At 38.0% G+C, this 15,088-nt stretch overlaps 1 protein-coding gene across 1 annotated transcript in view; it reads left to right on the top strand.

The window, feature by feature from the left end:
* PREX1 (phosphatidylinositol-3,4,5-trisphosphate dependent Rac exchange factor 1) overlaps window positions 1–14,022 on the top strand; it is a 2,105,011-nt gene extending 2,090,989 nt beyond the window's left edge. The window contains exons 39-40 of the mRNA XM_044089931.1: window positions 1,976–2,043; window positions 12,245–14,022. Of these exons, the coding sequence (XP_043945866.1) occupies window positions 1,976–2,043; window positions 12,245–12,287 (111 nt within the window). The 3' untranslated portion in view covers window positions 12,288–14,022. The remainder of the gene's footprint in view (window positions 1–1,975; window positions 2,044–12,244) is intronic.
* The last annotated feature ends 1,066 nt before the right edge of the window (window positions 14,023–15,088 follow it).

Raw genomic sequence — 15,088 nt, 5'->3', positions numbered from 1 at the left:
GATTACAGTCAGGTGCTTAACTTTAGGACTGGGATTCAGAGATTCTAACTATAAAACGCCTATAGTGCTGTGTTACTATGTTTAACTGAGCTGTGGAAGTAAGTTGTGATTCAGAGACCTGCAACAAGGCATTCCCCTTACCAGCCCATGCATCATAATTGCACAAACACAGACACTAACAGTCACACACACAAATACATACATCGATGCAGTCTCAGCCATGCCCCTAAACACACACACATACATGCAGGCATCCATGGACACGCACACATAATGGACATGGACACCCACAAACCCTAGCATTAGTTACCTTGTGTGGCACTTCTGCTGCACTGTCTGAAAACAGTGAAATTGCACTTTCAGTCCCAGAGTGGTAGAGCATGTCTGTGATTCATCTACCTTACTCTTTCAATCCCGGAGCAATCTAGAGCAGAACATGCACTAATTAGCCATGCTTTACACTGCCACATTTGCATGTGGCATTAAATGGTTCACTTCTGTAGTGCTAATTGCTGTATGTTTCATACTGCTGTAGTGCTACAGAGAACTATGATCATACACCCCTAGCACAAGGAGTAAGCCTACTAGAAATAGGGCACAGTGCATTATTTGTTTCTGAATACCACTTCCTCCCCAGTACTGTTTTGGACATTTTTTTTTTTTACTATACTATTATTATTTTTGCGGTAAAATAGCGACAGTCTGTCATAGATTCATAGGTTCATTGGTAAGTGCTAGGCTAGTTGCCCTTGAGGGACATTTTAAGCCTTGCCAATTTCCCTTTTGTGGTTAAATTAACCTATCTCATTTGGTTAGAGATTTTCTGTCTTTGGAAAATATTTTTGTTCAGAAAAAGTGATGAAAGTTTAAGAAAACATCCTCCTATTTAAACATGCAGTCCTATAAATTATTGTGGATGTAATACATTGTGAATATCCTCATATTTAAATGTGCACTCCTATAAATGATCGTGGATGTAATACATTGTGAATATCCTCATATTTAAACATGTACTCCTATAAATGATTGTGGATGTAATACATTGTGAATATCCTCATATTTAAACGTGCACTCCTATAAATGATTGTGGATGTCATACATTGTGACTATCCTCATATTTAAACGTGCACTCCTATAAATGATTGTGGATGTAATACATTGTGAATATCCTCATATTTAAAAGTGCACTCCTATAAATGATTGTGGATGTAATACATTGTGAATATCCTCATATTTAAAAGTGCACTCCTATAAATGATTGTGAGTGTAATACATTGTGAATATCCTCATATTTAAACGTGCACTCCTATAAATGATTGTGAGTGTAATACATTGTGAATATCCTCATATTTAAACGTGCACTCCTATAAATGATTGTGGATGTAATATATTGTGAATATCCTCATATTTAAACATGCACTCCTGTAAGTGATTGTGGATGTTATACATTGTGAATATCCTCATATTTAAACTTACACTCCTATAAACGATTGTGGATGTAATGTTTGTTTGTTTGTTTGTGTCCTTCGGCTTTTCCCGGCTAGGGGTCGCCACAGCGGAACTCTGGTCCGCTAATGATTGGCAGTTGATTTTTACGTACCGGCTTGCCAGGCCTGACGCACAACCTTCAACGAAGGTACACCCATTCACACATGTCTCCACGCAGAAGACACTCTAGCTGAGAATCGAACCGGACAGCGTCTTACTGTGACACATTGTGAATATCCTCATATTTAAACGTGCACTCCTATAAATGATTGTGGATGTAATACATTGTGAATATCCTCATATTTAAATGTGCATTCCTATAAATGATTTTGGATTTAATACATTGTGAATATACCGGATTATGTATAATAATAAAAAACATCACTTTAAAATGGAATCTGTAGTAACAGTCACAAAATGACCGTACTTGTAGGTGGTAAAGCTTAGTTTGCAATTCTGGCAGCTGAACATTCTGTGTTTCTTGCAGGGTACAAGGGTAGAAATTTCTGCCAAAAATATGAAGGTGATGGATCAAATGCCACAGTCCGCCCCGAGGTGAGTCAGAAGCATATGTACAAATCTGTGTTCTTTGTGGCAGGAAGTATTTTGACTTCATACAGTACAGTGATGCATGTTTTTTTTATCATGAATAATAGATATGTGCATTTCTGATAAAGCTAAGTTGCAGGATACTTGTTTCTCCATGTAGAACATGTAGAAGAGAAGAATCGCACACACACACACGCACGCACGCACGCACACACACACACACACACACACACACACACACACACACACACACACACACACACACACACTAAAAAATAAGTTTTCATGAAAGTTTGGAAATGTGTGCCTAGGCCTCATCACTCTTCCTGTGAAGGAATGCTTCCTAGTCAGTACTGTGGTGTGGAGGAATTAAACCCTAACTGTAATCCAACTGAGCTGGACTCATTTAGTGGTCCTGACACAAGAGGATCTTGGTGGGGAGAGAAAGAAACAATGAGGCAGATCTTGTCTCTCTTGGGGAGGTTATTTTAGGGCTGTATGTTGGGAACTCTCCTTTGAACCCACTGATGGAGACCAGAGATTACTTGAGGCACTTGTCTTCAAGCCAGCAAGGTATATGAAGGAATACCTCTTACTAAAGCTGGAGGCATGATTCTATCACTTCACATTGTGGAAGATGTTGGTCGGGGGCTGACAGCATACAGACTGAGTGTGATTTGCTGTTATGCTGCTTTAGTTTGGTAAATCTGTCTAATCATTCATATACCCTTCCAAGACCCACACACACTTGCCATTTTCGACCCTGACATTTATTTATTTTATTTTCTTCATTTGTTTGCCAAGAACATCTAAGTGGGGAGTTGCATTTTTATGAAAGTCATTGGGAAAGAAGCTCCATTTCAGCCAAAACACTATGGTGAAATATAAAATAAATACAGTAAACAAAATTAAATGGACTCTAGAAACATCATAAAATAGACATTTCTTATAAAAAAAATTTCAGAGTGCAAAACTGCACAATGTGGAACCTGATGTAAACAGGTGAATACTAAGTTACTGAGAATTTTACACTGAGAATCAGCTATTAAGTAACAAAAGCAATGTCAAATCCATAGCAGGACTCTTGGAGGTACATTTCTTAGTGAAATATATGATGAATGAGCTGGAGAACCAGAGAGAATGTATTGTTGTGGTATGATATCTAGGCTGTTAAACAACGTAAGCCCGTAATTAACACACCAAGCATTTGTCTTGTCAAACTTCTGCTGTAGATGGAGATGGAAACATCCCTAGTCAAGAAATGGCAGTGAGAACCATACACAGATATCAAAAATAAAATAAAAGCAGATGCAAAGATATTTGAAGGTAACTATAGGCAAATACGCCTGTATATAATAAATTTCACATTGTAAGATATCAGATCACAAAGGTGGAATATAAAAAAGAATTCTAGTGAGGTAGAAATTAAGCAAATAGAAACTGAAGTGATAGACCATCTGTGAAGTGAATGATTTAGTATGGAAACTGTGACACAGGCAATATCACAACATTATGGGCCAATGAGTCATCAGATTAAAATGCAGTAGATGGAGTCAGATGCATCTGAAGAAGATACTCCAGAGGGTGATGTTCTGGAACGTTCTGTAGAAGACTTTCACAAAAGTCCAGTTAGAACTGCACAGTAAGGGAAAGAGCAGGAAACAGAGAGGAAAGAAGAAGCTGTCACTCCAGAAGACTGATCTAAGGGAAGACCTGCTTAATTTAATAGAAATGGACAGGCATACTATGGTAGATTAAAGAAGTAAATTACATTAAGTAAATACGATTCAAAAGTCAGAAGACTGGTAAAACAGATGAATAGTAATTAGACTTATTAAGAGAAATTTGTGTGTATAACAGAAATAAATAGGATATATTACTGTGCAGCTAAACTGATAACAGGTAAGGTGTCGTCAGAAAATCATAGACTAATGGAGGAAAGGAAGCAAACAAGCAGAATGCCACTATAGAAGCATCAAATAGAGAGAACTGTGCAGCAGTTATAAAGAAGTATCACTTTTCCAGGAGGGAACAGAGTATCCAAAATTCTTGGAAAGATAGATGTGGAATAAGTAACACATGGTATCACTACTAAAATATTCACATAAAGTAGCACAACGTGGAAGGTATGTAGGTAAATAGAAATGAAAAGTACAGACTAAGCAATTCATTAATGACCCAAAAAAGTTTTATAGAGAATTGGTAAATAAAGAAAAAGCAATAGAAACATCACCAAAAAGAAAGTTAGGTACATTTTGTAGAAACATTTGTGAAGACCCTGTTGAAAATAACAAAAGTGCAGAATGGATAGAAGAGTTAAAATAAAACAGTAAGAATCTCTAATGCAGGATATGAAATGGGAGAAAGTGACAGCCTGGAAAACTGAGACAAAGTTACGGAAAAGTCCTACATGGAAAACCTGAGGTCCATATGCAATGCTTAACGTCTGGCTAAAGGTATTAACATCTTTACTCAAAGATTTAGCCCTGAGAAAAAAGTACTTGTATATACACCCCAAACAAATGTCAACCTGGTTAACACCATGAAAAGTGATACTTCTCCTAAGAGTGAACATGCAAGCCATGCTAAGAACTATAGACCAATAACTTGCCTTCTAGTAGTATATAAATTACATACTGGAATTGATGAAGACAGAATTTATAGCCATTTAGTTAAAAATTCAAACATGGCAATAGAACAAAAAGGTAATATAAGTCATATTGTTAAACCAAGCCATAACAGAGAGCTGTAAAAAGGGGAAGAAGTATGCCATAGGTAGGTTAAGGAAAGCATTCCTGCATTCACAGTTAGTGGAATGGTAACAGAGGTATAAAATACACCCTAACTGATCAGTTACATTGTAGTGAGTATGAAACAGAGGACAAACCACTTTGCAGCTGAGCCATGACAAAGCAAATTATTGCCCCAAGTATAAAAATTCAAAGGTGGATATTTCAGGGTGATTCTTTTTATATCACCCCTGCTGCCTTATCTTGCAATTAACCCATTAAGCAGTTTACTTAATCTGTGGTTACTGCTTAACTTCCAGAAACCACCCTTGTTCAAGACAACTTGTCTACTTGTTATGGATGATTTAAAATTGTATTGTTCATCAGATGAGGACCTGAAAGCACAACTGAAAATGGTTAAAACGTTTTCAGATGATGTAAAAATGTCATCTGGCCTTGATAATTACAGAAGCAGCATTTTTAAAAGGAAAGCTGCAGCACCAAGAAAATATCGGCCTGGGACAGGAATGTGATACAAAGAAACAAATATTTGGGAACAGATGAAGGGCCAGCAACAATGAACAAATGAGAACAAAGCTTAATGCAAAACAGTTCACATGACTAAAGCTAATATAGAAAACTGCCTTGACATCCAGTAATGAATTCCAAGCTGTAAATCAGTTTGCTGTTCCTTTTCTTACTTCGTGCTTTGGTGTGATTGAGTGGCCCCACACAACATTGAATCAGATCTGCAAGAAAACAGGAAGACTGCTGCATGCAAACGATTGACAGAAAACAATGCATATGAAGATTAGATTCCTCACTCTGAAGCAGATATGGCCTCATACAAACTGACGGCATGCACAGGTCTGCCATCATGCATACATATCTGTTGACCTCATCAGATCCCCACAAAGTGAAAGTTCTAAAGCTTGAAGATAAATTTAAGATGACATCTTTGCTTAGTTTAGCAGAAGCATTTTTGAAAGGAGTAGGATGGACATCAAACAAGAAGTAGACAAGAATCAGCAATTGAAAGTGCCAACAAACAAAAGTAGTGTAAAGGAAATGACCAGAAGAAAGGGAAAGAAACTTGGAAACCCACAAATATAGTGGCAAGTTTAGAAAACTCCTAAAACAACCATGTGTTGACCAAGATTTGACACAGGAATGAATATGGGTAGGTGAATTTAAACCAAAAGATGGCAGGCTAATAGTGACAGGCTGTGATATTAGCTGTGTACATACATGCTGCTTTACAAAATCTGCAGAAGGTGTGAGAGAAACAGGTAATGTAGGTTCTGTGAAACAGAATCATTGCTTGTTGTGATATACTCATGGCTGAGGATCTGTTTACTGAAAGGCAGAATTACTAATATGGCAAGACTGTTGCACTGGAGATTGTGCAAACACTACAATATAGAAATAGCTGAGAAACATTGGAAACATGAACCACAAAGCATTATCAACAGTGATGAAGTTTGGATTACATGGGATCATGCAATACCAACAGATTAAAACACAAATGCAATAAAATCAGATATAGTAGTCCATGAAAAAAAGAGAAAAGTAGAATTAGTCACTGAAATTGCTATTCAAAGCAATTAAAGTGTATTATGTACTAAGACACGAAACTCATAAAATACTGGGATTTGCAAGCAGAAACTTAAACAACATGGAAGGAAGATGTCCAAACAATTCCAGTAGTACTAGTAGGAGCAATAGGGCTAGCAAAAAATAATTTGTAATCAGACTTAAATATGCTTCCAGTACATGTAACTACATATGAACTGCAGACTAAGGCAAGTCTGGGTGTATTGTGGGTGCTGCTAAGAGCACTCTTGGCTTACATCAAAGACTGAAACAATACTAATTTCATGAATTCTAATTGTACTGTGACATAAGAATGGTGTCCATTCCTGTCACAATATTAAAAACCCAAAACATTTTGATAAAAATTAAAAAAAAGAATAATATGTTAGAGTGTGTAACACATCAAGCTGCTTATTCAGGGCCTGTCTAATGCCACAGTTGCAGTTTCACTGGAAGTATTTTTTTTTAATTCAGATTTAAAAAAAAAAGTCAAGGTTGTAAGTAACTTTATAGGTATGGCTGTTATGAGACTTCTTGACAAAAACACAGTAATTTGCATCTCCTTATTTAGTCTGTGGGTCATTGACAAAGTTTTCAACAGATGGCTAAGCTCGTTCTGAGTTTTCCTCCATTTAGTAACTTTGGACATTGAGGGGCAGTGCGAAGAGTATAGATAGGAGTTCATGAACACATTACTCAGATCAGGGAGACACGTTGACCTAGTTTAACTGCTTTATGCTGTGCAGGGATAAGCAGTGATGTGTCCTACCATATTCGCTTGTAGATTTACTGAAGCTTGTGCTTGTGTTGGAGAAGAAGGAGGACATACAAAGTATACAAGTGAAGGAATCAGCTTTAAATTATCTGTTATCTGCTGGTAGTTTTGCTTTAGTGGAAAGAAGTGTTTTTACTCAATGAAGTTTGCCACGTTTTTAATTAGTCCTGGTTATCACAATATCCACGTTTCTCAAACCTCAGCTGATAGTGGCAGAACTAGTGAGCTTGTTCAGGTAACTTCTTCAGTGGGGAATTCGCCTGGAGAAGTTAAGCTCAGGCAAAATTCTGACTGACTGATAGAGGAAAATCCTCCTTAATGGGTTTAGAGAAGTCTGCTTCACTGGATGGCATTAAAGTATACCTGCACTGCGCTAGGCTAGTGCTGTAGAGAGTGGAACCTGAAATGCACATGAAGATTCTAGTGAATGGTGGTGTGCTGGGACAACAGTGGAGCCATCTGCACAAGCAGCAGTACACCTAGGACAGTCTTCAGAGGTCCATGGGGGGAGACTGAGAGGTGGTCCTGTATCATCATGTGTCTGGTTAACCTGGTAGTCAGAAAACAATGTCTTAGTACTGGCAATGACAGCACAGGCAGACAAGATTTCAACAAGCTAGTCCAGTGTTGCGTTGATACAGTAGTTGATTGTATTGTATTCAGTCATGCTGGTCTCTTAGTCATCTTGTTATCACCTCAATTACCTCACCTATAGTGCTGTGTGTCAGAACCACAGGACCTGACAGTTCAAGTCCCAACCAAGAAAATAAAGTATGATTCAAAGAAAAAGCAAGTGGTGATACTCACTGTGATACCTTTTAAATGTTTTTGTAATTGCCCCCCACCACTACCACGTTCACACTCCAAGATTGGTTTACTTCAGTGTAGGGGGACTTCTCTTAGGTATGGCAACCTTAGACTTAGATTATATCCTTGTCATGCACACTTGTAGTTCTGCAGTACCAGGGACTGAATTTATGGTGTTTGAAGTTTCAGTAGGTACCTCTTATACAGAAAGGGACCCAGTCTCACTTAGTTCCTTCTGGCAATGCCTTTTGAAAGGAGGGTTTGTCCTCTAGAATCACGAGTTCCTCAAAGTACTCCTTCTGTCTCCAGATGATAAACCCAGTCAGTGGTCCTTCTGTCTGCATGTGATGTCCTCAGTCAATGGTCCTGTCTGCATATGATCTCCCCAGTCAGTGGCAGCATTTCTGCAGTGTAGCTGCAAATAGTCTAAGTAGCATCCTGCTTCTGTCCTGAGTTGCAAGACAGGCCATGACCTCTTTGAGGCCATGTGAAATTTATCTCCCTAGTCTAACCAAAATGAAGGTCATACAGTTACTGTTATGACAGGCACCAAGCACCTCTCAGCCACAGTTGTTTGCTGCCATCTGATATACTGATGTCTTGAACAGGCTCCAGATTCCTGAATTGCTGTGGTATACAGGAGAATCTGTTCTAGAAACAGGAGCATCAGGTAGATGTTCCTGGATGAATGTTGGTTTCATGTTGCAGTAGGATAAAGCCCTGACTGTGATCCAGAAGATATGGGTTTGATTAAAGACCTGGGTTTGATTAATGACCTGGGAGCTGGAGGAGCTTAAACTAGAGGATGGAATTCCACATCTTCAATGGAAGAGTGGCAGGTTGGATCATATAGTGTGGCAGTGCCTCTCAAAGGAGGGGCAAGACTGCTATGAATGCAGTTGTGGGCATGCAGGTGGCTCACCAAACCATACAGTAACCTTTGAGTTGGGTGCACAAATGCATATACTCACACGGTGAAGCCATAATGAGCATCAATGATGATGCAAGATGCACATCCCTTATCCAGGGGAGATATTAGAGTAAGTAAGAGAGAATACCTTAATGACTGAAAGAATGAATGACAGCTTCTTCATAGCCCATTGGAATGGTTGAGAGGTTGCCAGTGGAGGTGTAGTACTGCTGAGCCATTCAGTGGGCATTTCAGTTGCAGGGGAAGGGTCAGTAGTGAGATCAGCTCTCTCCTGCAGCCCTGTTGACTACCTGCTTGGGTAAATGATAAATTTAATTTGGCTGCAAGGAAGGATGATAACCTGCAGATGACAGGGTACAACTTCATACTTGCCTGGAAGATAACCTCCCATAGTCAGTTCTTACCCAGAGGAGTGTGTGAATTACCATATGGGAACATGTGGACATGAGACCAGTTAGAAAAAGGCATGTGCTTGGCAGGTGGGATGGTACAGAAAAAAAGGGTTCGTAGGGTACCCTCACTACCTCTTTCATTTTTTTGTGTGTCTGCAGCTACTGCCTCCACCATTTGAACTAAGTACCAGTTGGTGATCAACTGAGAGCTCATATCCTCTAGTGGCTCAAGTAACAAAATATATGGTCTTTTGTCTGATGGCACAGCCACAGAGTTGATCAAAGATCTTTGGCCCATGGTATTCTGGTACCAGGTATACTTACGAGCATTGTTGTGGTCAGATATGGTGTTTGTTGTCAATAGTACCTGACTAGCAAGAAAGTGCAATAACAAGTTCCCTACTTACAAACAATGTTCTTCTGTTTAAAACTCAGCCAGATGGGAATTAATCCTTCCTTTCTTCCTTCCTTCGTCCCTTATTTGAAAACCTTTATACAGCCATTTGAATTGCATCTGTTAATAATCCAGAGATATTATCAGCCACATTCTATCAGCAAACAGGAGTAACGTCAGCAGAACAGGACTGTGGCAACAAACAAGGCTACTGCTCTCCACATTAAAAGCAGTTCTAGCAAAACAGGACCAACACTAACTCAGAAGACAAATGCCGTCTGCATAACTAGTGTCCACAAAATAAGATTTAATCCTGTCTGGATAAAATATGCCTGAAAAACAGGGGTGTACTAACACAGAATGTGGAAAACATTTTCCTTAAATGTAGTGCAGTCAGGAAAGCTCTAGTATCTGCACAGAAATATATGTCCCTTTTCCTAAGACTAGTCAGCAAAAGCGAATGTTACTGCCCTCTACATAAGAAGCAGTGTCATCACACCAGGACCTTGTTGAAACAAAGTGTTGCTGCTTTCTGCATTTCATGTAGAGTCAGCAGAAATGGAATGTAAGAAGTGGCGTCAGCACTGAATGGCTATTTTGTCACAGAATGCACATACCCTAAGCATCTAAAATAGTATCAGTACAGCTTACCCTTGACCTCTAGCAGCAGCTAAATCTGACCACATTTGGAAAATTCAAAAATATAAACTTCCATTTAGCTGTTGTATTTTCCTGTTTGTTGCTAAGCCATGCTTTTGGAGACACATATTGCTTAACATTGTGCTGCTACTGATGTGGCCATAACAGTATGCCATAAAGTGTTATAAACTTGGCTTGCTCTAATGTTGTGGTTTTGACATCACATTGTAGACTGAGTGAGCAATGCTGTAATTCTATGAGTTGCAGACTGTCCCTGTACCCCTGTGGTGTCTTTTATTTATTTTATTTTTTATTTTATTTATTTTACATTTGTTAACCGGGCTAGTCTAACTGGATATATTTCCATTTTCAGCAGAGGCCCGGGGAGAAAAGCTCCACATATAGAGATAAGAGATATATCATGAGCACAAATAACAGATTACAGACTGGTAGGACTTAGACAATGAATATTGTTACCCAAAAAAGAATAGGACTTAAAAATTTCTAGACAATCTAAATGACATCATAATAAATATTATTACATAGTTTAAAACAAGAAAAAAATGTAAGACCAAGGAAAGAGAAATGTTCATTGTTACCAAAAAAGAAAAGGAGTTTAACTTTCTAGACAATCTAAATAACATCATATTAAACATTATTGCTTATTTTAACAGCAAGTAGAGAAAGTGTAAGACCAAGGAAAGAGAAACAACAATAGAGAGAGAGTAGAGTTATAAGAGATACATGTTTTCTGGAAAAGAGTCATAGCCAATAAGGAGGAGAAATATGTGGGAGAAGTACGTAAGGTGGAAAAGGAAGCTTAGGGGAGATAGGAGGAGGCACAACAGAATAGGGAGAGAAAAGAGGGTTAACTAGGGAATCAACATTTAATCAGGATTAGAGCAGGGACACATCCAGTGGCTTTTAAGGTATGTTCTGAGTTTTTGTTTAAACAGAATAGTGGATGCAATCTTTGATGTAGCAGTGTAGATTGTGACAGTGCTGATGTAACTGATTGACATGATACTGCAGTATATAGTGGTATTGATACTGCAGTTTGATGTAACACTGTATTCTGCGTTAGTACTGATGCTGCATCTATGACACCATACTATAGATTTATCAGTTGTGATGCAATTACTTTGATTTCACTCTGTAGACAGTTATGGTACTGATGTAGCTTTGATGACACATTGTAGACTGAGGCTGTGCTGGTAGAGAACTAACTTTTGACATCACACTATATACTGTGCTGTTAATGATGTGGTTTTTGCGTGACCTTGTAAATTGTGTTAGTATTCATAATTATGTCATGTTACTATATACTGTTCTATTACAGATGTTGTCACTGCGACATAACATGGTAGACTGAGATGGTATTCATGCAGTTTTGACTTCTTGCTGTAGACTATGCTGGTTCTGATGCAGTTGTGACATTACACTTTAGATTGTGCCAGGTTACTGCAGCTAAATTAGCATAAGGAGGAGACAGCTCAGGAATCCATGGATTTAACAGTACAACGGATACAGGGACAGGAAATGGGTGAGTGAGGGTGAGTGACATAGAGAACAATCATATCCTTCTGTTAGCACTCTGAGAAAGACCTGATATTGTGCCCCTTGTTATATAAGCCACAAAAATCATTTCACCTGCTCTTCCCACAAGTTCAAACTCAATTATACTACCCTATTAAGTCTCACAAAGTGAAACACAAGGTTTGTTTTGTGTCATAATCTAGAACTTTTAAAACTTAAAGAAAACTATTTAAGTTGAATAGTACTGCAGTATTTAAGTAATACTACAGTAAATTGAAAAACTAATAGAAAAATTGTGACTATATGGACTGAAAGCACAAATCAGATTTACTCATACAGCATCAGTTTCTAGTAATTTGACAGCTTTTTGTATATGACTAACACATTTTATCTTCTCTGTTTGTGTTGCAGACTTTACCGTTTGTGGCAGCCCCCAGCTGATGGAGATATGTAGCAATGAAGGAGGGTGATGGTATCTGTGTAAAGGCAGTGTTGAATAGCACTTCCGGTGTAAAGATGATATCAGGTGGCACTTCCTGTGTAAAGGCAATGGTGGATGCACTTCCTGTGTAAGGATGACAGTGGATGGCACTTCCTGCAACATTACTGGATACCACTATTTGTTCAGCCTGATAAATCTTCAAAACACAGTAAAATGACTCCCTAAAACAAAACGTGGAAAATTAAGCTGTTGTATTTTCTGCTTGCCATTTATAAAGACGTATGAAATCTACTTGGGCCAGTACCTTAAGACCAACTTGGTCATGTGCATTCCTTTTCAAAGCATTTTTTTTAAGTATACATTACAGCTCATTTTTTTGAAGCTGGAGCTGCTTTTTACCTGGTTCTAGAAGGTTAAGCATCAGATGTAGAAAACAATGTTGACCTTTGAACAGTACTGGACTGGTTATCTTTACCATGTTGGTAACATCATCATTTGCTTTTTTTGTCCTTGTGTAGTATCACAGATCAAAGAAAACCAGAGGGACCACATTTGGTTAACCGTGGCATGCATTTAGTGTTTGGATTGCTGCAAGTTTAGCTTTTTTATTGATTCAGACATTTGGATCAGTTACCTTCAGTGAGGTACCGAACATGTCACTGCAAGAGCAATGGAAGATAATTAAAAAAAAACTCTGCACTTTTCCTACTGCAAATAGCACAAGATTCAGGTTACAGATGCTGAAATCTCAATGAAGTATTTATTATATATAGTACAGTTCCTGGAAAGTGTTGTGAACTAAATGATCCAGGACATTGTACTTCTTTATGTTACAAACAGAACTTTGGATCAAGCACATCCATATAAAGAATATAGTACATTCCACCCTTTTTCGAATTTTCACTGCATATGATTTGGTGGTGAAATTTTTAACAGTTTTAACAAATTGTGCAATAGGTAGTCTGATTGTATGATTCATTTTAGTAATTGAGCTATATCACAGTTCTTGGAAAGAATTTTAAAATGAAGATACAGAAGAAAACTAATGACTGCAATGCCTAACAATGAAGAATTTCCCAGAAAAATATGGATTAGAATTATAGTTATTTATGAGAATTGGAAAACTGTTCCTATATCACTGTAATGAAATATACTGAGGTTTTAAACAAGTAAATAACTATTTTGTGTTCAGTGGGACCAGTCCTAATTATCATGTATACCAATTGTATTTGCATGGGTTCCTACATTATTTAACATTTGAGAGGGTAGTATTTAAGAGTTCTTTGTTGCGACCTGTAGAAAGAGTAAGGGACTATGTAAGTGATATATCATTGCATAAGTTAAAGTTTTGTGCTTTGTAACCCCCTTTTTATTTTATCAGTATTATACTTAGTCCTTATAGGTTAAGGACAAAAATGTAATTAATAGCAATGTCAATGATATTGTGATCAAATGCCTAGGGGATCCTGATACAGTGCCTTTTTTGTATGACATTTGCTGCCTTCAGTGTACCTGACTCATTGAAAGGAATGTATACCTTTCACTTTCACCATGTTAAAGCCATATTCTCTGTGAACATGTAGCGAAAGGGCATACTTACTCTGAAGGGTTACAGTTAATCTCTTCAGATTTAAAGAGGAAGATGTTCAGATCAGTAGTGTTGTTACTAATAGTATGATTGTGTGGGTCTATATTAGATCCACGAACGCTTAAATGTTCGAATCTCTAAAGGTCGATCTTTAGAGATCGAACAGTTAAGCATTCAAATTTCTTAAAAAATTTAAAAACAAAAACATTAGAAGTGAAAAAAAAAACGAAAGGGTTTAAGCAGGGGGGCAAGCCCCCCTGCACCCACCATGTGGGGGGATGTGCCTACCACAACCCCCCGCTACTTAAATATACCAACTCCAAGATCACACTACAGTGTAGGGAATGGGAAATTTCCCATTTCCGCACTGTAGGTCACTGAAGTGCGATCTCGGAGTTGGCATATTTAAGTAGCGGGGGGTGTGGGGGGTGCAGGGGGACTTTGCCCCCGTGCTACAACCCTTTCATTTTATTTTTTTGTTTTTTAATTTTTTTTTTACAACTTCGAACGTTTAACTGTTCGATCTGTTAAGGTCGACCTTTACAGATTCGAACATTTAAGCGTTCAGTGTTGTAATATAGACCCTGATTATGTTTATATGTTTGCAAAGTCAGAGTTAAAACAGCAGATTTAGTTAAAATCATATAATTTGCTGGTATTGAAGCAAGTCATATTACCTGCTGAACATGAGCAACAGATAGGATGCTCTACCCTAATTATGTGCCATTAGCCTACTCTGCTGAATGATTTATCTGCATTATTTGATGACAGCAAAATAATCACTGCAGTTTTCTATTGGTTCTAATACTGCCTGCAAGAAGAAGAAATGAGTTATATAACAAACACAAAGCCAATTTCCTGGTAGAACCATGAATAAATTGTATGGCATCTGTAATTTTCATTTTAATGATCAGGGTCGTGGGCAGGAGAAATAATTCTTGCCTGGTGTTGGCTGATGTAATGTTTCAGCTAAATGTGTCAGATCACACTGGATAGGCAGTTAGAGTCATGGTTTACTGAAAATGATATTCACCAATTCACAGTTCCTCTTAATTTCATTCCATTGCAAGGCATGTGTCTAGCTGAGGTGCATGCTGAAATTAAGAGAACTGTCACATCTGAACTACCCAGCTTTTGGAGGCACACTTTTATTTAGTTTTTCATACTTTTGCTGTATCGCTCTTGAAATTCTGCAGCATTTTGAGAAGTTCTAAGTTAATAGTAC

Source organism: Protopterus annectens, chromosome 12.part0 (genome assembly GCF_019279795.1).
Source record: "Protopterus annectens isolate FY-2018-M chromosome 12.part0, PAN1.0, whole genome shotgun sequence".
Classification (NCBI taxonomy): domain Eukaryota; kingdom Metazoa; phylum Chordata; order Ceratodontiformes; family Protopteridae; genus Protopterus; species Protopterus annectens.
Note: the sequence above shows the minus strand (reverse complement) of the source record. Positions and strands in the feature narration are given on the sequence as shown.